Here is a 23,015-nt window from a genome sequence, read left to right as displayed (position 1 = left end):
TGGTTTAAGGATAGCAAAATGCAGCAGGAAAAAAAACAAAATCTCTTGTGTCAGTTTAGTTTAAACTGTGAGACAAACCAGAATCTCTGGTGAGAGAGTTGCCTCTGTGGCTGGGAACACCTTCCCAGGTCCCCCAGTACTGTTCTAAGGATATAACTAGGGCATAAGGATATAACTAGGAATTCAGAACTCTAAGGGAATCAGGGAGACAAACTCAGATTTGTCCTAACCACAGTTTTCACATAAACACTATGACTTGTTTAAGTGTATGAGAAGGTTTTTGAGATGAGATCCTAAATTTGGTGTGCTTTGAGCTCTGAAGAGACCTTAATCCTAAAAAGTCTCCCAGGGAACTCCAAGAGCCCAGTTTCCAAAAGATATAGTGGTACCTATCACATGCCTTTGCCTAAAAAAACATTTCAGATGTTTTATGTTTTATTAAATGGCAAATATGTACCTTTTTAGGATGTTCCCCCTCAGGGACATCTCTATATGCACCATGCTAAACACAGTGTACAAACATAAAAACATAAACCAGTGTATCAACACAAAAATTAAAGCCAGGTTTTATAAGGCATGAACATGAAAGTGACCTATATACATACATATACTGACAGTGTTTTTAGTTTGAAAAATCTTAAAAAGTTAGAAATAAGGGCTCTGTCTGCTCTCACCATAAGCTCCCTATTACATTCTTTATATGCAAAGTCATTATTAATCACTTGTAAGCTGGAACATCCATAACACTAAGCATTTTGCATCACCAACCAATAAAAACATTAACTAAAATTCTGGCATTCCCATTTTCAACACACCACCTCAGGTTTCAATACAATTAAAGGCTATTACTTTTACTTTTTTGCTTCCCATAAGTTCCCACCAATTAACTTTCTCTTCTAAAATAGTCCTTGTCACAGGGAATTGGTTCCCAAAATGCACACTCTCTCTTCCCTCCATTGAAACATCTCCTGAAACAGAAGGATCACCTTCCCTCTTGTACAGAAGAGGAAATGCTGTTACCATTCATTGGAAACTTTGCTACATTCTTTCCTTTTCTGAGTAAAGTTCAAAATCACCAATTTATCCCAATAGGCGTATTTTAGATGATGATGCTTTGCCCAGGAACACAGAATGTAGACTGGGGCAAGGTAGATTACAATTTACCAGTGTGGAATAAGTTCTCAAAAATGCCTCCTATGGAGCACTGCCAGGAACACACACGGGGAATGCAAAGTGAAGAAAGGCTTCAGGGAGCAGGAGGCAGCAGCAGCAAGGAAGGCAGTAGGTCAGAACACGAGCACAGAACTGTGTCCAACTGATTTTTGCCCTGCACAGAGCACAGCAGCATTTTGTCAAGGGACCTCTGATGAAGAACCCACCTGGCATTCCCAACAGAGAAGCAGGTGGAGCCTTATAGATTAATTCCCAAACTAGTGCTGGAGAAGCTGTTGGAGGTTGTGAAGCTCCAGCTAATTCTCCAACTAGAAGCTGTTGGAGGTTGTGAAGCTCCTACATGCAGAAAAAAAGTCATTGATATCCTAACAGCCTCCAAACCCCAAATGCCTACACCAAAAAAAAAAAAAAAAAAAAAAGAGTTAAACATTGACTAAGAATATATATGGAAGCAAATCCTTGCTAAGAGGAGAATATAGGAAGAGACCAAAAGGAAGAACACTTTCTCTAGAGCCATACACCCACAGTGTTCTTGTGGATCCAGCTGCTGAAGAAGAGTTTGGTGAAAGGCTTTTGAGCCAAGACAGGGTCCCTTATGGCTTGAAGAAATCCTGTTCCTCCCCAAGAGCCTGCAAATCCCCGTTTTCCTGAGCCACAGGGCTCCCTCATTGAAGTAACAGACAGGACTCTCACACATCTGTCCATATCCAAGCAGCTTTGATGCAGGATCATTGATCTCAGTAGTTATGCTGTGCCCACCTGTGAAGGGAAAGCCAAAAGGAACAGATCTTGCACAAAGGGACAGACCTGCCCATCAATTCCAGCACATTAGACAGGCCAGCAGGCCTGTGAGCACAGCACAAAGAGCCTCTCTTCAACAAGCAGGAACAAAACTAGAATTAGGGCCCTAAATTCAGCTTGAGAAGAACTTAAGAATAGTTGACTGGATATTGTTCCTTTTGTTTGTTTGTTTAAACAACTGATGTCAAATAAAAAACTGCCCCTCCTTTGCTGGCATCAATAAGCACTAAAATCTTCCCAGAACAGATTCTACCCTGCTGAAAGCATTTAGAAAAACAGCAGTATGCTTTCTAAATGCATGGTACCTGGGGTTAGAGAGAAGAATGGGCAGAGAAGTGATACAAGCAGACAGCTGACACGCACTCAGGAACAGAATTAATCCCCCTTTTCATTTGCTCCTGCACAGGCATTGAAACAGTTCCTCCTGAATGAGAAATGGGGGCCATAGGGGAGAGAGGAACTCTTTTAGAGCAGCAAGCACCAAAAAGGAAGGAGTGGGTGCGAAAAGAGTGTTAAAGAATTTGGGGGAGAGATGGAGAAAGAAAAGAAGAAGGAGAAAATGGTAGAAAAGAAAGCAAAACTATGCAGGAGAAGGGTTAAGTCAGACAGGCAGCTTTCAGGGACCATTTCGTTCTTCAAGAGCTGTCACCACATTTACAATGTGCTTTCCATCCCCTTCCTTATTTACTGGGCTGTGCACACAAAGGAGCAGAAAGCAAATCACACAGGAGCTGCTGAAGATTCACTTCGACAGAGAACAGAGGTGCCCTTAGAGAAAGGAAACTGCTTAGTGATCCGTGTACAACAGACCATGAAGGCCTGGAGACTCCAGAGAGAGGGCTGGGAGAAAACCTGCAGAGAGCAGCCTCCTCCTGCAGAGATCACACACAAGACTCACAGGCAGCACAGACACTGGAGGAGAGCAAGTCAAACTGCACGGGGATACAGCTGCATATAAAATTATACCTATACACAAGAAGCTTATCCCTGAATTCTTTAAAGGAAGAGCCCAAGTGATTCAGGCAGAGAATAAAATTTTTCCAAGTATCTGAGGCCTAAACCCAGCAGCCTAAACCCAGTGCCTGAAGCTCAGGAGCTCAGCCACGTTAGTGACTGAAATATCTCATCACCTCCAGCCTGGACTGGAACAGCCCATTCTGTGTCACATTTCTGGCAGGTACCACAGCTTGCCTGGTGCGTGTTCACTCATTAAGCTGCAGAAAGGGATCGTGTCTGAGCCTACAGATTTCTAAATGCTGTCAAGGTTAAAACAGTATTTAGAGTCTGTGTAACCACCTGCAGCTTTTTTTTTTTTTTTTTTTTTTTTTTTTGGAAAATCAACTGTTTCAGTTTCCACATTTGTGCAAGACTGTAGCGAGTCTGAAAATGGAGATTATGGCACTTTTAAAAAAATCTTACCCTCTGTTATGCAGACTTTTTACTCCTACAAGACAGGAAACTGAGAGGCAGAGAGGCATCCTCACAAGATACACACCTTACCAAACATTATATATGTAATTCAACACCTCCCTTGCCAACTATAATTACTTGGGAGTTACTTGGACAGGTCTAACAGATAGATAAAGTTCTCAGGAAACCAGTGCTGAAAACCACGTCACCAAATGCTAAGAAAGACATAAAAGGCATTCTCAGTCAAAAACAAGGTTTGGTGAAATCAAACCTCCATCAGACCATAATAATTCCTTTTCTTTTAAAAAGCACAGCCGTGAGGGAAATCCATCAGTACAACACAAATCATCTTTCCTAGAAGAAAATACTTGAGGACTTTGTTCTTTTAAGATATTCCTCTTCCAGAGCAAGCTTGTTACTAATATCTGCTGTTTTCCACCCAGACTGGATGCATCCTCTGACTAAAAAGCACATGAAGAGCTCCCTCACGCACTCTCAGGAGCCACAGAGCTACAAATAAAATCAGTCCAGTGTGTATTATTAATGACAAGTTATCAGAGGATCTAGGACAACAGGCAGACAGGAGTTTCACTGTGCTGTGACTCTGTAGAGAAAATGAATTCTTTGCCAGGTCAGAGACCTCAGTTTCCCTTATTCTTGTCTCCTGTGTGCAAAGAGTTGTGATAAGCCATTTTGTCACAGCAGCCAGGGGGAGATTATCCTGCCCTGAAGGGCTTATAACTGAGCTTTGACTAAAAGACAAAGGGAACCAAGTGAGGAGACACTGGGGAGAGGCACAAAAATCTTAAACATTACATAAAAAAGGCAAAAGTGAATTTTATTTTGGTACCAGCTAAATGTTATTAGAAGAGTTCAGGAGCACATATATTGGGGGTTGTTAGAGCTGCGGTACCAGCCTCATAGATTCAATTTTCTGAGTGGTTACAGCTGTACCACCTTCTAAATCCTTGGGTCCTGATTTATTCATGGCATTAGGAATGCAAAATGCAAGCAGAGGGAAGTAGGCCAACAAAAGAATAGAAAGCAGGGATACAGAGGAACCAGTTTCTTCATTCCAGCTGAAAACAGGTTGAAATTATTAACTCTTTCAGAGCAAGCTCTCTCCGAAATGCATCAGACTCTGTTGCCCTAAGATGCACAAATGAGTCTCTCATCCCAAAACAAAATAATGGCTAACAGAAACCCAAAACAAACATGGCTTCAAAAAAAAAAAAGAATTCAGATTAACTGTAGCCCAAGGCATTTGTATTTTCAGATGCATAATGTTCAGGCCAATGTGTCTGACAGGGAGGGGTTAATGGCTCTCTTTGTGTGAACTGGGGACCAGATGTTCAGCTGGTGCAACTCGACAGAGATCCATTAGAAATTAGTGGAGCTGGGCCTGCTTAGCCCAGACAGGATTCTGGTCCTGTACCTTGAAATCCTATCTAATACCCTAATTTCACTCAGATTTTTCCAAAGGGAAAGGCCTTGCTTTTTGAAAGCATCTGAACAGGCTACTAGTAATGCTACAGGATGTGGTTAAACTGAAACCACCACTGCCATGGCCTGCTTGTAATATTACAAAACTTCTACACCAAAAGCCTGTAGAAGCCTCCTGATAAGGAAGAACAGACAGAAATTGGAGCTTCTCAACTTTTTCTCATGGGGAGACAGGACACAAACCAGCATTCCCAGCCAACAGCAATTTGGATCTCGAAACATCATCCTCTAGAAAGAAAAACAAGCACTCAAGAGCAGACTCAAGTCATATGAAATAATACACTTTCCTTCTAGTGAATTGTGTGGAATATCACTCCTTCAGAGGGAGCTTGCAGGCCTAACCTAAACCTCAATATTCTGTGGGGTGCTGGTTGACAACATGAATGTGAGCCTTAAAGGAACTTTTCAGCCTGCATTGTTTCTGTCAAATAGTATCACAACACAATTCTGCTCCAGCTTCAGTGCCTACATCCACTGGCACCTTACAACGGGCAGAAACAGGCACTGGAGGTGAGTCACTCATTTGTCACTTACCAGGAAATGGATGGGTCTTGACCATCTCCAGTTTTGTGCTCTGAGCAGATGCTGTGGTCAACCAAGTCCTTGAGCACATGCTTATGATAGGAAATGGTTTATAAGATTTACCATGATGATTAGAATGCAAAGAGCAAGCAGGAAACAAAGACCAAACCAAACCAACAAAAAAATCACAAAACAAACCAACCAACCAACCAAACAAACAAAAACCCAAAACAAACCACCAGAAAATAGAAAAGGTATAGTAGCATCATTCCTCCCTAAAAAGGCCATTCTTCCATTCAAGTGCAATGATAGTGAAGTTAGATATTTATAAGAAAAATGTCCAAATGTCAAAAATAACAAGAGCTGCCACAGCACACAGAGAGGCTAAAAGTCCTCTCAAGTGCCCAATAATACCAGGCACACCATTGCCACATGGCAAGGATTTTAAACAGCCATCTTGACCAACAAAGCTGACATTAAAGGAAAGTTATCTGTCCTATTACTGTAATTCTGCAGCTATAAGTGTCCAGCCTGCACACTTGAATGACAAAACTGTGGACAGTCTGCTTAAATACTTTCATAGCACAGGGTATAACAAAAGACCTGTGATGCAACAAGAGTCTCCCATGACACGATCTTGTGTTTTCTCAACCAAACACCAACATCAAGGAAAAACTTATCTGGGGGATAAGGGACCAACAACTACCTAATACTCAGTATATCCTGAAGGATTCTGCTGTAAGCTCCTTTAAATACATTTACATACATCACACACACTCTTAAGAATCTAAGCATCTCTCACAAGTGAAATGAAGCCTCTGGCAGCACCTGCCAGTCTGACAGGAATGCCAGAGCTCTGCTCCTTCCACAAACTTCAAACAGCACCCAGGCAACATGAAGCCTTGTCTTCCTGGTTAATGCTTCTTTGGGATGCTCTGTACCTGCTCCTTTCCCCCCTGACTGAGCCTGCCATACACAGATCTGTGAGTGAACCCATGTCTTCATCTCATGTTTTCCAGGGCTATCAACCCCTCCAGCCTTATTCCTATAGAGAATCCCAGTGCAACAGTGTGGAAGTACGAGTCTGGGCAGTATCTTAAGGACAAAAGCTAAGGATTAAGCTGTCCTTGGGGAATGCAGTGCACAGGCTTTCCAGCATAACTGGAAATAGTCTTTCCAACACCTTTCTGAAGGCAGCTTCACAGAAAAATTATAAAACTCATTATATGCTAGGGCCACGTCTTGAAACATATCCACTTGGAGGAATTTGTAATATGTGAAGCGTCCTCTGTTGAGAAAATATAATCAGGATATTGAAGATCTGTTTCTCTTGACAAAAATTAGCAGGCAGCACTTACACTATCTGGAATAACACAGATGGATGAGAAAGGGCATATTAACAGACCATCAGTTTGAGCTGAGAACTGTGGTACTCTACCACAGTCTGAGTTTGAGAGGATGAAGGAACCAAACACATCTTTAGTGGCTCTGGGGTCACTCTCAGGACTGATTCCTTTACTACAAATTCACAATGAAAAATTCAGTATACTCTGACCCAACTTTCAAGTGGTTACAACCTTGTTTTACCACAGTAAAATAACATTCACTCTAATTCTGGAAACCTCAGTACAGCTTCTCCCAACCACTACTCAGTGTTAAAATGAAATGACAGGAGATGATACTTTTTTGTAGTAGAGTTTATTTAAAATGGCACGTTGGAAACATTTGACATATTATAAATTATATATATACACGTACATGTATAATACACAACACCTACAGAGTTAAAAACACAAAAAGGAAAGCCACATTTGCACTTACCAATAAAAAATGGTGAACTGGTGGCAATATTGTACAAGTCCTCAAACCATCAATAAACCATCAACTGGGCACTGAATTTTCCAGCTGCATTAGAACATCATTATAAGCAATGTTGGCAAAAAGTCCATTCTGGAAGCTTTAAAATGAAAATGAATTTCAGGAAGGTCAGTTTGCTCAGCCTGCTAGAAGACAGTACAACAGGGAATTGGGAAACACACGTTGCTCCAATCCAACACATAGACGGTATCACTAAAGGCTGATTGAGTTACCTGATTCTGAGGAAGGCAAATCAGGTCAGAGATCAACATTAATTATAAATGAAGCAGCACTGCTCACTGCAGTTTTGAGGTGGAAAATGTCTGATTCTCAAGGAGATACTCCAACAGAGAGAAACCAGGATGATAAATATGAATGGGACATAACATACAGCTCACCAACTTCACACCGGAGTTCAGCAGGGACAAGAGGCAGCCTAAGCATTCCTTCTGTGTCTTCACTTTCACAAAATAAATGTCACTACAAGAGTAATTGCTCTGTTTCTTTCCCCTCAGGAAGTAACCAGTGGCAGAGTCCTTTAGATTCTGCTAATCTGCTCCAGAGGACAGAAAAGCTCCAGTGAGTCCCAAGGTCACGTTTCCACATTCTCCACTTTTCTGCGAGAGGCCTGGGAAACACGATTGATGCTGCTCTCAATGAAGACCTTCAGGCCCTCCAAACCTTGTGTGTAGAGATATTTCAGATACCAGTCCCACCTCTTCCCCTACAAAACCAGAAAGGATAGTCAGATGTGCAGGACAAAGCTTTGTCTCTTTCTTAGACCAGTTTGAAAAGCTCTGCAAACATTGCCTTCCACGGTTTGACAACATCCACCTGTTGTTTGACAACATCCACCTGTTGTTTGACAACATCTGTAAATGCCCCTGTTCAGCTGTGGGTACCTTCTGTTCCCAAATGCCCAAACTTACACAACACACATTCTTAGCTTGAACGTGACAAATCGTGATTTTTTTTTTTACTATTGAAAATGTTTACAAATCCCAGTTCTGAAAAGAGCAGAGTCTGTTGGATCAACAGGGGAAGATGTCAGAAACTAAATGAATATGGATATTAAAGCATTCCTTCCATCACTAGTGGTGATTCCTCCAGATCAGGTTTGAAGTACCCTGTGACACAAGAAAGGAAACCAACTGCCACTGTATTGCTCAGTAGAGGATTCCTGCTCAAAGATGTAACAAAGCTACATACCTCTCAGAAATTTAAAATTAAGTTCACTGATAATAGAAATTCTGCTCCAAGTACACCAAGAATGCAACTTTTTTTGGAGCCTGCAGAGAACAATAAACAGCTTTGTGCTGATACTGCACTGAGTCATGGAGGAAACAGAAAATCTCAGCCCACTAGCCACAGATGGGCAGATACATAACTTCCCAGGTGTTGATGCCCTCTTGTTTGGCCCTGTTAAGAGACTGAATCAAAGCCTACAGCTGGAATTTTTCCATTTCAAAATTTTTATGGAGCATTTGTGGAATTGGTGAATATTATCACCTCATCCTCTTCTACATACCTGCTGGAAATTGCTTGCTTTCACTTCACTAAAACAAGAAATCTTACCTTGATTAATTTGAAGTTGAAGGTGGTATCCTCCGGACAAATCTTGAGGAGAAGGAATAAAATAATATCAGGTCACATAAAAAGCATGTCCAGCGTTGCTGGGTCTCTGCTTAGGTGTGCAAAGGAGTTCAGAGATTTTTAATCATGCTTCAGAAGGGCCTTCCAGCATCATACTGTGTCCCTAAGTGGCAAGGTAACATCTAGACCCTCCTGCCCTGTGCTGCAGCACTACTGGACAGCAACAGGGAATATTTGTAGGTATCCTTAACCACTGTCTCTCACCAGTGTAAAAGCTTCCCCTTCAAAACATTAAAAAGGTAATTCCCAGCAGTGAGAAAGAGCAAGAGAAGAGAACCTAGTGACACTCAGACTACTGCTTGTGTTCCCCAAGTGTGCTGCAGAGCAGTGCCCTCTGGTGCTCAGCACCACAGTGCTGAGGAAAATGTGACCCTGCCCCTAAATAATATTTTCTCCTGCCTTAAAACACATTTGTGACCACTGCTAGGCAAAATATTTCTTAGTTTTGCAGTAGGAAAAATGCAAAGTTTCTCCACCAGAAGGTTTTGGGGGTTGGAGGCTGGTGTTTGGGGTTTTTTTTTTAGGGGATTTTAGTTTGGAGTGTTTTGTTTGGGGTTTTTTGTTTTGCTTTATGGTTGTTTGTGGGTTTGTTTTTTTAGTGTGCAAAGCCTCCAAAAAAGAATCAGGAAGCTGTGTCAGGGCAGGTTTAGGTTGGATCTCAGGAAAAGGTTCTTCCCCCAGAGGGTGGCTGGGCACTGGAACAGTTCCCCAGGGCAGTGGGCACGGCCCCAAGGCTGCCAAGGAGCATTTGGAAAACACTCTCAGGCACATGGTGGGATTCTTGGGGCTGTGCTGTGGAGGGCCAGGAGTGGGACTCGATGATCCCTGTGGGTCCCTTCCAACACAGGATATTCTGTGATTCTAGGAAGCCTCAGAACAAAAATTATGTGGGCAAAGGATATGAGAAAGACCAAGGAAAAGAAGTTGTGTATAAGAAAAATAAAATAGCCTTCTCTGGCAGAGGCAAAGCTTGGGTTTAATCAGCAGTAAGAGACAAACTAGCCCAATTCAGGACACTGAGCACTGTGCAGTGCTCCTAACCAGCATTCTTTGCTTCAACTCTACCCTCAGATGTCATTTGCTTCATTCCAGGAGTCACACCTACGCAGGCCTTGAGCCTGCCAGGGTTTCTCACAGCAAAATGGCACCTTTATGCATCCCTGGACAGCCTACAAAACCTGATTTTTTGGAGCAGGGCGTACATCTCAGAACAACAGCTCTGGCAAGCTGCTCCCCCCACTCTTCAGTAGCTGCACTGAACACACGATGACACCCTCAATTCGAGACAACTGCTGGTAGAAATCACACCAGACAATACAAGATTATCATGTTACTTGAAGTAGCTACTTGCATTTTTGTTTTAATAAGCCATTCTTAAAAGCTACCACAAGAGCCAGAATGCACTGCTAAAAAGTTCAATCATGAACAGCTGGATGCAACTTAACTATGTATTTCTTGACTTCCTGCAGTTTAAATACTTAGGTCAGGCTCCCTATTTTGTGGGGCAGGATGCACTACTGGGAAGCTTTTACTGAATTGTCATTTATTTCACTGATTAGCTATTTTAGTTCTGCTTTCAAAATGATCCTAAGCACAAATTCACATCCAAAACTGTTACATTCATGTTTTCATACCACACAGACTATTCAGACTGTGCCACTGATCTGACACAAACACAGAATGCCACAGCAGCTTTTGAAAGCTCAGTTGGCTCCACAAGTCAGCCAGGACACCAAGAGACACTGCTCTAGAGAAGCTGTCAAGACAGAACATTTGGTGCCTTCAAAGGCCCAAATATCAGCCTATACAATTACCTGCTTCAGGAAGTCGATGGAATAGCCCAACATGGCTGGGTGGTAGACAAGGTTAAAGCTGGTTTTAAAATCCTTCACTAGAGTTTTGTTCAGCAGCTCCTCATCCATACGAAGACCCTGAGAATTAGTATCCTTCTGGAATACAGTGGATGTCCACAGGCAGCCCACCATAGCTGTTATGTACTGGTTGTACTCTTTGTATGTCTTGTTACTGAACTGGAACTGCAGTATTTTCTGAGGGAGAAAACAAATCAGTCAACAGCATCCTCAAAGCAGCTGTGTGTTCCCTCAGTCCTTAAAAGAATGCCACTAATACACCTTCCCTCCATTCAACCCAATTCCTTGCTAAGGTCTGTTCTAGCACACAACAGATGTGTCCACCATACCTTTTCACTCTCCTCATTTTCTTTTGCAGCCACCAAGTTTGTTCGATACCTAAAAAAAAAATAATAAAAAAACCCAAAACAAACATAAAAGAAAGTTGGGGGTCTGTAAATTTTTACATGCCTCTATTCAAAAAAGCTGGAGGAATGCATTAAGAAAACTTACTCCTGCCACGAGAGAGATCAAACTTTATTGGTAAAAAAGAGAGACATGAAAAAGAATTCAAAGGGACTTATTCAGTTGGCATAGGCCCACTCTTTCTAGGTAGAGTAGGGACACATCTGGTGATATTAATCTCTTAAATGATTCAGACATGACTGGTTTCTCTGGGACAGTCACCTTCATAAAGGCAACATGCAAGAATGGACATTCAGCCTTAAAATCAGCAGGAAAAACTCAGTGTGTTTTTAAGAAGGCAGACTTTCATTCACTAAGCAAAGAAACAGAAGCCACCAGAAGTAATGCAACTTGACAGTTGTTCTATATAATAAGCACTAGCTCCTCTTATTTCCTCAAGACCATCCTGTCATGTTAATTACCCTGCAGATTCCTTAGAGAAAAAGCCACATGGAAAGCCCTGCACCAGCTGTCAGCTACTGGCTACTCTTCTCCTCAGATGCAGCCACTGGAAGTAACAAGGCCACGAACCACAGCCTTGGTGGATCCTGCAGAGCACTAAGCAGTGCTGTCTTTGGACTTGCCAGCAGCACAGGACAGTCCCAAATTGCCACAGAGTCTGGAGGTGGCAGAAGTGCTTCCTACTCAGCACATGACAGAATTTGTAAGGAAAAGCTCAAGTTTAGTGGTCAAAGCACAGGAGTAAGTAGTTGTAGTTACTACTTGTGATTCCAGCTGGCTGGCTTAAGTTCTCTCAAAACAATATGAGAATTTCTTCCTCTCCACATATCAAAGATACAGAAATAATTCTGGGAAAGAGGTCAGAATCCTGCTATTTTGGGCAACAGACTGGAAAAAAAGAAAGAAGTAACCACAGCTATAAAATCCTGAATCATGAAAGCTGGGCACGAGCGGAACTTTGCCTTGCATCGTAAGAAAAAGTAGATTTCAGGTTTTACACTAAAATAATTTCATTTCCAGAAGATTGAAAGAGAAGACAAGGAGACCCTGCAGCCCACACTTGCTGTAGTACCTGTACATAATGTAGCAGAGCTGATTCAAGGTGACAGAATCCATGCTGAGCAGTGCTGGGTAGAAAACCCCAGCAGGAGGCAATATCAACAAAGGCAGGTCGTACTTCAGGTACATGTCACACACCTGCAGGAATGAAGCACATCTGGGCTGATTGTTACTGCCAAAGTAAAGGTTATTTGGACTATTCTTGCTTTTAACCACAAAGTTCTGTAAACCATAATGAGGAAGATGTTTTTATGCTCTAGCTTAAAAAAATACAAAGTCTTGGAGAATTTCAAAAGAAAGCCAAAATGATTGGGATACACACGGTCTCGTAGAAATCCAGGATGAAGAAGAGCAAGAACGTGGAATTCTTTTCCAAATGCAGTCCAACAATAGAGAGCCGTCCAACAAAGTGGATCAGGTCAGCCACCACGGTCACTAGTCCAGAAAGGGTGGTATTCCTGCAGCAATGACACAACACAACATTAGTACTTCACCTCTTCGCAAAGGGCAACGCGGAAAAGCAGTGAAAAGAAACTGAAGTTCGTGCTTTTGCCCCACCCAACACTCAGCAACAGACACTTGTTCTTCAATACAGCCAGTAACATTGTTATCAACACCATCACAAACATGACCCAGCCTCAGCCTCAGGAGGATTTTGAGTTCTGGGCATTTCAACTTTCAGTGTCAACAGAAGTACTTTTAAAGACAAAGAACAAGACTGACAAGGTAGCTTACAATAGAGCAGAATCATAACAGTGTTATTAACCTTCTAGCTGGTCTTCACGCTGGGTGATAGAGCTAGAATATATATCTAAGTGCACTGGTGAGCAATGCAAACAACATGGCTTGCATTTTTTTATGATAAACTTACAAAGGATGAAATTCTGGATCCATATCAATCACATTGCAATTTAACCAGTTCTCCAGCAGCTCCTTCAGGCTCTCAAGAACACTGCACTGCAAGAGGCAAAAAGAAATCAGGCTGATAGCAATTTATGAAAGCAAGTAGTACTAAACAAAAAACACCATGAGAACTGACATATACAAGGAAAGGTATCAAGAGTTTCTCAGGACCAACAGGAGCAGTGAGATAATTGCACATCCCCTAGAACTGAACGAATGTGTTACAGTGCAAGTTTCAAATACCAAGTTAAAGTCACAATAAAAGAAATAATTATCTTGTGTACTGCCAGTTCTTTTTATTTCCAATGTCCCAGTCAAAAAAGAAGATATCTTTAAGGCACTCATACTCCTAAAGAAGTTAAGCTGTAAGTATATATTTTACCCTCACTTGGGCACAGACTTCCCCAAAAGAACTTTCCTATACAATCCCTTAGTCTGCTACACTCAACCCAAGTGCAGAGAGCAGTATCAACTAGAAGTAAACAGGCATTGTATTCACTCGAATTACCTTGAAGTAAAGGGATGATGTGAAAAAGAGCTGTGCCAGGGGACCATAGAGATATGACTTAATTTCTGAAACAAATGAGAAAGCAGTATGATAGGGGTGAACAAATTCTATCCCCCAGGATATCCCCGGTGTCCAACCTCACCCAAAGGATCCAACACATACCAGGGGAACTGCTGAGGGGGATCCAACTCACAAGTTGGAGGACTTCTGGTCGGCAGCAGGAGCCATCCCAGAGAGGAAGGCTCTTATACAGGAACTCTTCACAGGCAGGAAATCCCTCCTACAAAGCAGAAGAGGAGCATTCAGAAACTCACCTCATATGCCTGCACCTTGCCATGCTCACTTCACCCTGAAGGAAAAATGAGGCTGACACCTCCTTCCTGCCATACAATTTGCCAGGACATCCAAATTATCATTCTCAAATTATTTTTCCTGCAGAAAACAAGGCCATTTCCAGAATATTGACTTTCCATAGGTAGAGGTATTTTTATTACTTGAGACACTGTCACTCCTCAGAAATATTACAGGGAACTGGTAAGTCCCAGAGGTTCTTTAAGGGAAGGCTTTGTGAAACCCTTGGCTTCCACAAAACATGCACTTACCTGCAAAAAACATTCTGCCTTGTACATAGTTTCCAGGAAGCTCTTGAATTCTGTTTCATTTGTGTTATCAACCACACACCAGGTACATTCTAAACAGGAGAGAATATTGTATTGGAATACAAGAAAAAACACAAAGAGAAACCAATTTCAGTTCTCTTCCAGTATTTGCTTTAACATCATATGATTGTCACTACAAATCTGAATAGCAAAGTACCATTACTGAAAAATGAGAGCCCTCAGACATCCTTTACCTCCCTAGCATGGCAAGATAATACTGAGTTTCCTACCTTCCTGGAGCATCTGACCCATCCAATAGTAGAGCCTCAGGTAAATAGATTCATCTCTGACACAATTCATGTAGTGAAGTAATAAAGGGTTTGCTAGCACTGAACCCATCTGGGAAGGAAACTGCAAGAGGAATCAAAGAAAAGAAAAGAATTATTCAGTGCTTACATCAGCAAACTGCCAGAGAATCTCCTTCTATCAGAACTATCCAATCCTTTTACCAGCAACAAGACCATCTCCAGAACTCATCACCCTCAGCTGGGTCAGATGCTGTGTTAGAACCAGGTAGCCCACACATTATTCACACATAAACAAGGAATGAAGGAATATCCTTTGACCTCTCAAAACATTCATTCAGCTTTTCAAGACCTTCTTGAAGCTCACCTCTAGACGGTGGATATTTTGTAGGAGCTGAGGAAAGGTCTGCAGCTGCTCCATTGGAAAAGTCTCTTCTGTACTGAACAAACCACAGTACTTTTCTGTGCCCACTCCTGAATTCCTTGCACTGCTTGCAGGTAGAACCAACTGAGCATTCCATTTCTGTAGAAAATGCATAGCAATGACTCTGCTTCCAATGCAATTGAGTGCACTCATGAACAGTGTTCCCAGAAAGACCCTGTTTTATGAAAAACTTATCCAGGCTTTCATTATAGTGGGAATGCTGCATTTCTGTGTAGGTACTCCACCCTTCCCAGTGCTGAAATAAAGCCACACTCCCATTGTTTACCAATATTCATAATGAAAAATGCTGCTTGGCACCTTCTAGGGCCTACCTTAGGCCCAAAACATACCCTCTTTCGTGACTGAGGTTGAGCTGTGCCTAAAAACACTGCCTGGGTCAGGGGAGTCCTTCCCTGGTTTCTTTGCCTTACTGCACTCATTGCTGCTTTCCATGGGCCCTCTGAACTCTTGAAGTAAGTCTGGAAACAGAAATCAGACATCTGTGCAAGAAGCCAAACTAAGACAAAGCAACAGAAAGATCAGTTTCTATTCTGATAAACAGCATCACAGTGATATAGAGACAATCTGCTTGACAGATTTTCACAGCACAGAATTCTTATCACTCCTCAGTTTCATCACATTTTGACTACAGTTCAACTGTAGTGGGCTTTTATTTCCTTCTGAAATTATGTTCTTTTTCAAAAGGGATAAAACATTTCTGTCTTATAATCTCCATTCAAATCAATCATCAATCATAGATTAAATCTCAAGTATACATTATACTAATTTTACTCAGTGAAGAGGAAATAGAATTAATCTTCACCACTGAATCGTGCTCTAGCTTAAATGCAAAGCTCAGTACAAACACTATCATAAGTACTGGTTCCAAATAGACTAAATCTAATTCCTTACCTTTGTTTTTGTGGGAAGAGTTATGGTCACCAGCTCTGGACAGAAGACTTTGTAAAGTGACAGTAGAGCCTGCAGGGGAGGGTGCATTCCCTGTCAAATAGCAGAACAAGAGGGAAAATGTGGGGTATGTTTTTTATACAGAAACTGAATACTGTATTTTAGAAGCAAAAAAACCCAGTGAGGAGTAAAAGCTAAATTTCTAGAGCTACATATCAGTAAGTAACCATAGATGAATAACTGAAAATGAAAGAACAGAAACTGTGTCAATGAAACACCATAGGAAGGGGATTGAAGAAAGAGCATAACTAAAAAAAAAAAAAGTAAATTAGCAATCAAAACTATGAAAAATAGTCTTTCTGCTGTTTATAAAACATGTTATAGCAAGTTTTTTCTTACAAAAAAAGAGCAAGACCCTCTACAATCTTATATTTTTCAGTCATTTTTGATACCACTTGCAAAAGGAAGATGAATACAAAACTAAGGACTGCAATAGATAAATAAAGCTGCCCTTTGCTTCAGAGATTTCACCACACCTGCTTCTAAAACAAAGACCTTTGTGCATATCATTGCAAGAGCTCAGAAAACACACGTGAAAACTGGGGATGCACATGCAAGAGATACAAGCTTTGATGTTACAAAGACTACAACCTACAATTCCAAGTCCAGTCACTCTTCTCCATCCTGTAAGGACATTAGTCTTACAAAGTGCATTATTAACCACAGCTCAAACTCTACAAGAATTGAAATAAACTCACCACTTTTGCTTGGAGGTCAAGCAGTCTCCTAACCCGAAAAGGCTTGACTGGAAATACAATCAATAATATAAAGGATTTAGAAAACACTGTATCAGACATCTGAGCAAAAATGCAGTATCACTTTTATCATGAAGTCATGACAAAGCAAACAGAACCAATCACTCTCATTTCTAGGCTAACAGACAGGTTTCCAGTTCAGAAAGTGTTACACAAATTTTTGTCTGAATTATCACTCGTGCTCCCTTGCCTTAAAAGCACTATATTGGCTTATCAGTGCAGTGGCTGCATTGGAAGAAAAGGCAGCACCAGCAAACAGAATCAGAAACAAAATGGAATTCCAGCTCTTACAGCTGAGAGACTCACCATTTTCTTTCCTGGTCAGCAGGTAGAGCATGTGGCAGATGTAGGGGCACTGCAAAGCAAAGGCAGCAGTGAAACCTCCTGCTGCTGGGGGACACACAGAAATCACACAGGCTTCACAGGACACTGCTGTGTCACTCCACTGCCTGCCTCAAGCCATCCCTGCAGCCCCCCCCAGGGCAGAACACACCTCACTTCCCTTAGGAAGCAGCCTGGTTTTTACAGTCTCTTATGTCCCTTTCATTTAGAAACTTTATCTGACAGTAACCAAGCTATTCAATAAGCTTGGATGGTGTCCTTTGGAAGATGGTCTAGAAATTTCAAGAGTCAAAGTACAATTACATTTTCAAAAAGAAAGGCACTTTTGAACCAATGTACTGTTTTAGAGCTTCTATTTACAGCTGAGGCTGTAAAAGAGCTTTAAATTACTTTCACACCAACTCTTGGTGCACTTCCCAACTGACCCATCATGCCTCAAAATGCTATTTTTAACTTGAATCCAGTTTTATGAAAAGATTATAACTAAAGTTAACCTAAAACCATGGACAACTTTACAAACCATGTAATTCAGAATTTGGGGAACTTAACCACAAAATATCCTAAACTGAAAGAATATTAACAATTTCATATCTAACATGAGTGCCAAGATCATGTCAATATGCACTGAATCCAAACATTTCAAAATTCCAGTACCTGGATTTTACAGTTGTCATATAGCAGAAATTAATTTCCTGAATGCTTGTTCTCATTTAAGCTACACTTCAACTCAATTAAATAGAACAGCACCCTTAAATAAACACTGCTCTAAAAGTGGTTTTGTTTTTTCTTTTTGCCCAAGGTATACAAGCCAGTTTTTTCCCAGGAGCAGGAGACTTTACCTGCTGTTGTCTGACAATCCCACAGACTGCAGCACCATAGTTAATCTTGGGAATTTAGACAGAATATATCCCCAACCTCTGTGTGACACAGAATAGCAATTCTTGGAAACATGTTTAAACAGCCTAACCACAGCAATCCTACAGTACTTCCCTGTTTAGGGATCTAAGTTACCCAGCAACCTTAAAATGTAAAATGAAAAAAATTTTAAAAAAAGTGAAATTCTAGTCATCAGAAAATTCTCTCTAACCAACCAGACTAATTCCAGCATTAATACACTAACGAACACTTGGTTTTATTTTGTCAATTCCATATGTTCTTCAGTTCTCCTTACCAGCTTCTCATCTTGCAGGAAGGAGAAGAAGAAACCATAGAGGGCATTAATTCGTTCCTTGTGATCAATGAAGTCAAACACTGTGATCAGCCACCTTAAAAAAAGCAACTGCAGACAGGAAAAAAAGCCATTATTACATTAAGTGATGGGCAAAAGCAAAGAAGAGCAGTCAGTAGCCAACTCCAGAGACACAATCAGTAAGGATACAAATCACTCACAAGGACAACCAGGGAGTTACAGAAGAACAACAGCTCAGAGATAATTCAGCTGTGGAAGAAAGCCTGCCAAGGGTGTCCTCTTGCAGCCCTCCTGGGAAACAGGCACACTCCAACACCTTGCTGAAGTGCCTGTACACCAGTGCATGAAGTATGGGAAACAAACACTTCTCAATATGTGTTGTCCCCTCACCAAGGAGTGGATTGAGGTGCTGGAAGGCATCCAAAGCAGAGCAACAAAGCTGGGGAAGGGTCTGGAGTACAAATCTTAAGAGGAGCAGCTGAGGGAACTGGGGGAGCTCAGCCTGGAGAAAAGGGAGCTCAGGGATGACCTTATTGCACTCTACAACTCCCTGGAAGGAGGCTGAAGTGAGGTAGGAGTCAGTCTCTTCTCTCTTCTCCCAAGCAACAAGTGATAGGACAAGAAGAAACAGCATCAAGATGTGCCAGGGGAGGCTTAGACTGGGTATTAGGAAAAACTTCTGCACCAAAAGAGTCACCAAGCACTGGCACAGGATACCAAAGGAAGTGGTTGAACCACCATCCCTGGAGGTATTTAAAAGATGTTCAGGCGTGGCACTTAGGACCACGGTTTCATGGTGGACTTGGTCTTAAAAATCTTTTCTACTCTCAATGATTTTACAATGGAAATAAATTCTGCAGTTCTATGATGTAAACCTTTGAGCAGACTATGTGAACACCAAAACAAACTGTTGCTAACGTTAAGCCACGTTGTCATGACCAAGGTACACATAACCTAAGGGATACCTTGCTGAAGTTGAAGAGTGCCTCACACAGCACAAGTACTTCACAGAAATGGTGGTGGAGAAACCATTCCTGAGGACTTCATAGATTCAAGCCAAGCAGGAACTTTCCACTCACACTTATAAAATGTTTCTTGGTTCCCACTGCTGTTCCAGCAATGAGTGTCCCTGCCATCTTGGTAAAGGACAGTATCTTGTGTAAGACCATGTACATTAAACCCTAGGATTTTTGCTCCCTGAAAATAACCTGGTCTTATCATTCCTGTGCAGAAGCAATAACTATTGTCAGCACTTACTAAGTTACCTGGATGCTGCCTGAGGATCTGTTGGTACAGAGCCAAGACACAGCTGTAACCACAGAATTTTCTGGTATTACTGAGGTTGGGATCAGGCTCTTCAATAAACGAGTATTCACTGTGTCAGCTGAAAAACAAACAATTTCGAGTAAGATGGTGCTCCTGTACCAGGTTCTTGGATGTGGTTTTGCAGCTTAGGTCAAAATTCCCCTTGGACAAAATTATTCAGAGCTTCATTGCTCAAAGTAACAGTGTACAAGAATCTAGGAAGGATTTACCAATACCTCAAAAAATTATGAGAAATATTTCTCCCAGCTTAACAAAAAAAAAAACAAACCATAAAATATCGAGTATTTTAGTATTGAAATAGTCTTCAGGCTCCTGGCAAGACAACCAAAAGTAACACAGATTCTGTTAACATTAAACAACCAATGCCTTTAGCAAAAGGGTATGGGACTGTCAGGTAAGGATCAGCAGATCTGGAGATGAGCTGATCATTTCAAATGAAGAAAAGCACTAAACTACTTGTATAATGGGGAAAGAATTCTGTGTGCTCCCCTTGTGCTGGAGGGAGGTAGAAGTTTAGGGTTTTTTCCAATGAATATTTCATTATTTAGAAGTATAAATGGTGAATAACGTTTCTAAGAAAGCAGCAGGAGGGCTGCACTGACTGTTGAATTGACTGTGGGGATGACAACTTAATTTTAGCAACTTTCACTAACACAACTTTGTCAGTTTGTTTAATTATTTTGATCTTGGGGAAACGAAACCTACACAAACAATTACAGCAAAGAACAAACACAATGCTTGGTGAGGGCACAATTCAAGCCTTTCAGAAACCTGCAACTATGAACAAAGGAAAAAAAATTTAAAACAAAATCTGTAACAAGCCATAATATTTAACTGGACACCACCCTCCTGGAGCAAGAACTGAGGGTAGTTTTTTTACACCAAGGCATGCCAGAAAAATTAATTTTACACTACAGTACCCAACAATACAGCCACCACAAACACATTGTCTCAAGCAGGTTTGATTGGAGGGGAAGGAGACATTCACAGAAGACACACCAGCAGTACACAAAGGTTTTACCAAATTTGCCACTGAGCACCACGTTCAACAGTATCTCAAAACCTTCAGGGGGCAGCCCTTGTTGCAGGGCAATGCTTTCCACAGCAGCCAAGTGTTTCTGCAGAGCACTGTTGATCCTCAGGGAAACACGGCCTTGAACTAGGAAAAACAAATGGGACAAACTCGGGATGTAACAACTTCCCAACTGAAAATGAACTTTAAGCTTCTCTGAACTGCCCCTACGAATACTCCTTTTTCTTTACACAGTAACAAAAAGGGGAAGAACTTTCAAGACATTAAAGAAACATTTACATAGCTCAGGGATTAAAGAGGGAATACGGAAGTAAAATTAGATTATTTTAAAATTATTATTTTTATTACGAAAGGTGGAGAGGGACTTTTTACAAGGGCATGTAGTGACAGGACAAGGGGGAACAGATACAAAGTGACAGAAAGTAGACTTAGATTAGGTCTTAGGAAACAATTGTTCACTATGAGGGTGATGAGGCCCTGGTACATGTTTCCCAGAGAAGTTGTGGATGATCTATCCATGGAAGTGTCCAAGGCCGGGTTGGACAGGGCTTGGAGCAACCTGGGATAGTGGAAGATGTCCCTGCCCATGGCAGGAGTTTGGTCCCTTCCAACCCAAACCATTCCATGATTCTATGATATTCCTTTTTTTTTTTTTACACAGTAGTAACAGAAAGCTTTTAATACATTAAAAAAATATTACATAGCTCAGGCATTGAAGAGGAAAACCAGACGTAAAATAGATTATTTTTATATTATTATCATTCTTTTTATTAAGAATATAATTATTATGTTTTCAGTCTTAGAAAGCCAACCTTAAAAGTGCTCTTACCTTTCTCAAAGTAGGTCAAAGCTTTCTCCAGGGAGACTTCCTGGCTGTCGTTTTTCCCACTGACATCATTTTTCTGACTGATGTCATTTTTCTGACCTCCAGGAGACTGATGATTCTGGGAACTTTTTTCAAGGTCAGTTCTCCCCTTTTTTCGCCACGCAGAGAGATCAGTTTGGCTTTTATGGTCAACCCCCAGAGGCCGCTTTGGGGTCCTAGAACTGTGCCTCATCTTTTCAGTCTCCCAGCTGAGACTGGAAAATTTTCCTCATTTGTCACGAGATCCAGTCCTTCACCAGGCAAGCAAAGAGATCAACCTCCAACAGCTGAAGAACATCAGACAGCTGGTTCCCTGCAAGAAAAGAAACATTTATTTTCCTGACAAACAGATTTTAGAGGCATCCTGCATAACACTAGATTGAATGCAGCAGAAATAATTTAGAGCTGACTGGCCCCCAACAGTTCAGACAATATACTCAGAAGATGCACAGACAACAGTGTATCAAAACTTTATTCTTTTTTACATTAGAAAAAGAAAGAAAAAAATTCACAAGGCAAAAAATTAACACAAGCTCCTTTCAGTTTAAAAATGACCTGATAAAATTTTAGATAGCACTGTGAGCCAAAAAATTAACATAACCAGAAAGATGGAATAACACAACCAACAGTTTTCTCCTCAGTTTATTTTGTGCATTTTTATTTTCCTTACTTGTATTGCGCATGTCAGTGTCACCAGTCAACAAGCCATGATCCCCTGCAGGGCTGCGTACAGATTCTAAAGGATCAAAACAACACTCATCGTTCTATTTCACAAACACTGGATTCTTCTGCAGCCTTTCTACCGAGCCGCTAGAGTTGGAAAATACCCCTCACCCTCCTCCCCAGCTGCACCACCGCCCCTCCCTCAGCCACCACCGCGACTCTCCCAGGACTCTCGGGCCTCCCGGAGCATCCTCCCAGGGGAAGGAGGGAGCCCAGCCCGGCCTGACCCAGTCCCGGCCACGGCCCCTCCCGCTGCCCTGGGCACTGCCCCTCGCTCCGGCACTGCCCCTCCGGTGCCCCGGGCATTGTCCCCCCCCGGCACTGACCCCCCTCACGCTCCTCCCGCCTCTCCAACCGTCCCGCAGTTCAAACCTGGCGGCCGCCGCACCGCGCGTGCGCAGCGCCCGCCACCGCCCCGCCTTTTGCACATGCGCATTGGGCGGGAATGACGGCGGCGCTTCCGCCCTTCCTGCCCCCCCCTCCCCCGGCGGTTCTGAGCATGCGCGGTCCGTGCCCGGCGGGAGGGGGCCCTGAAGGGCGGCCCGGCCTGGGGTGTCCCCTCCTCCGTGGGGGTGCAAAGTTCAGCCCTAAATCTACATCTTAAAAAGGATCTGGGGGGGGGAAAGGCACATATAAAGCGAGCGCGGAGGTGATCCAGTAACCCCGAGGCTCTAAGCGGTGACGCCTGGATGAGGCTGGTCGGGAAATGAAATTATGGACTCGGAGATAAAAACATGGGGAAAAAAAAAAAAAAGAGGAAAAAAAAAAAAAAAGAGTAAATTAGCATCGAGGTCTTACAAAAGGAGTGGAGCAGTTCTTA

General features: G+C 42.0%; 1 protein-coding gene across 1 annotated transcript; it reads right to left on the bottom strand.

Moving 5' to 3' along the window:
* Positions 1 to 7,093: 7,093 nt before the first annotated feature.
* CENPI (centromere protein I) lies at positions 7,094 to 22,611 on the bottom strand. The gene is made up of 21 exons (XM_027663256.1): positions 22,522 to 22,611; positions 21,437 to 21,785; positions 20,596 to 20,733; positions 19,514 to 19,632; positions 18,231 to 18,338; positions 17,024 to 17,072; positions 16,661 to 16,707; positions 15,906 to 15,995; positions 15,344 to 15,472; positions 14,937 to 15,092; positions 14,555 to 14,675; positions 14,268 to 14,356; positions 13,828 to 13,945; positions 13,666 to 13,730; positions 13,126 to 13,211; positions 12,577 to 12,712; positions 12,268 to 12,392; positions 11,120 to 11,168; positions 10,734 to 10,967; positions 8,842 to 8,883; positions 7,094 to 7,990 (listed from the first exon to the last, which is right to left on the bottom strand). Exons 2-21 carry the CDS (start codon positions 21,663 to 21,665, stop codon positions 7,859 to 7,861), a joined length of 2,262 nt encoding a protein of 753 aa, XP_027519057.1. The 5' UTR covers positions 21,666 to 21,785; positions 22,522 to 22,611; the 3' UTR covers positions 7,094 to 7,858.
* Between the last annotated feature and the right edge of the window lie 404 nt (positions 22,612 to 23,015).

Source organism: Corapipo altera, unplaced genomic scaffold, assembly GCF_003945725.1.
Source record: "Corapipo altera isolate COAL_440 unplaced genomic scaffold, ASM394572v1 107b, whole genome shotgun sequence".
Taxonomy (NCBI): domain Eukaryota; kingdom Metazoa; phylum Chordata; class Aves; order Passeriformes; family Pipridae; genus Corapipo; species Corapipo altera.
The sequence above is the reverse complement of the archived record's forward strand: the minus strand, read 5'-3'. Positions and strand labels throughout refer to the sequence as shown.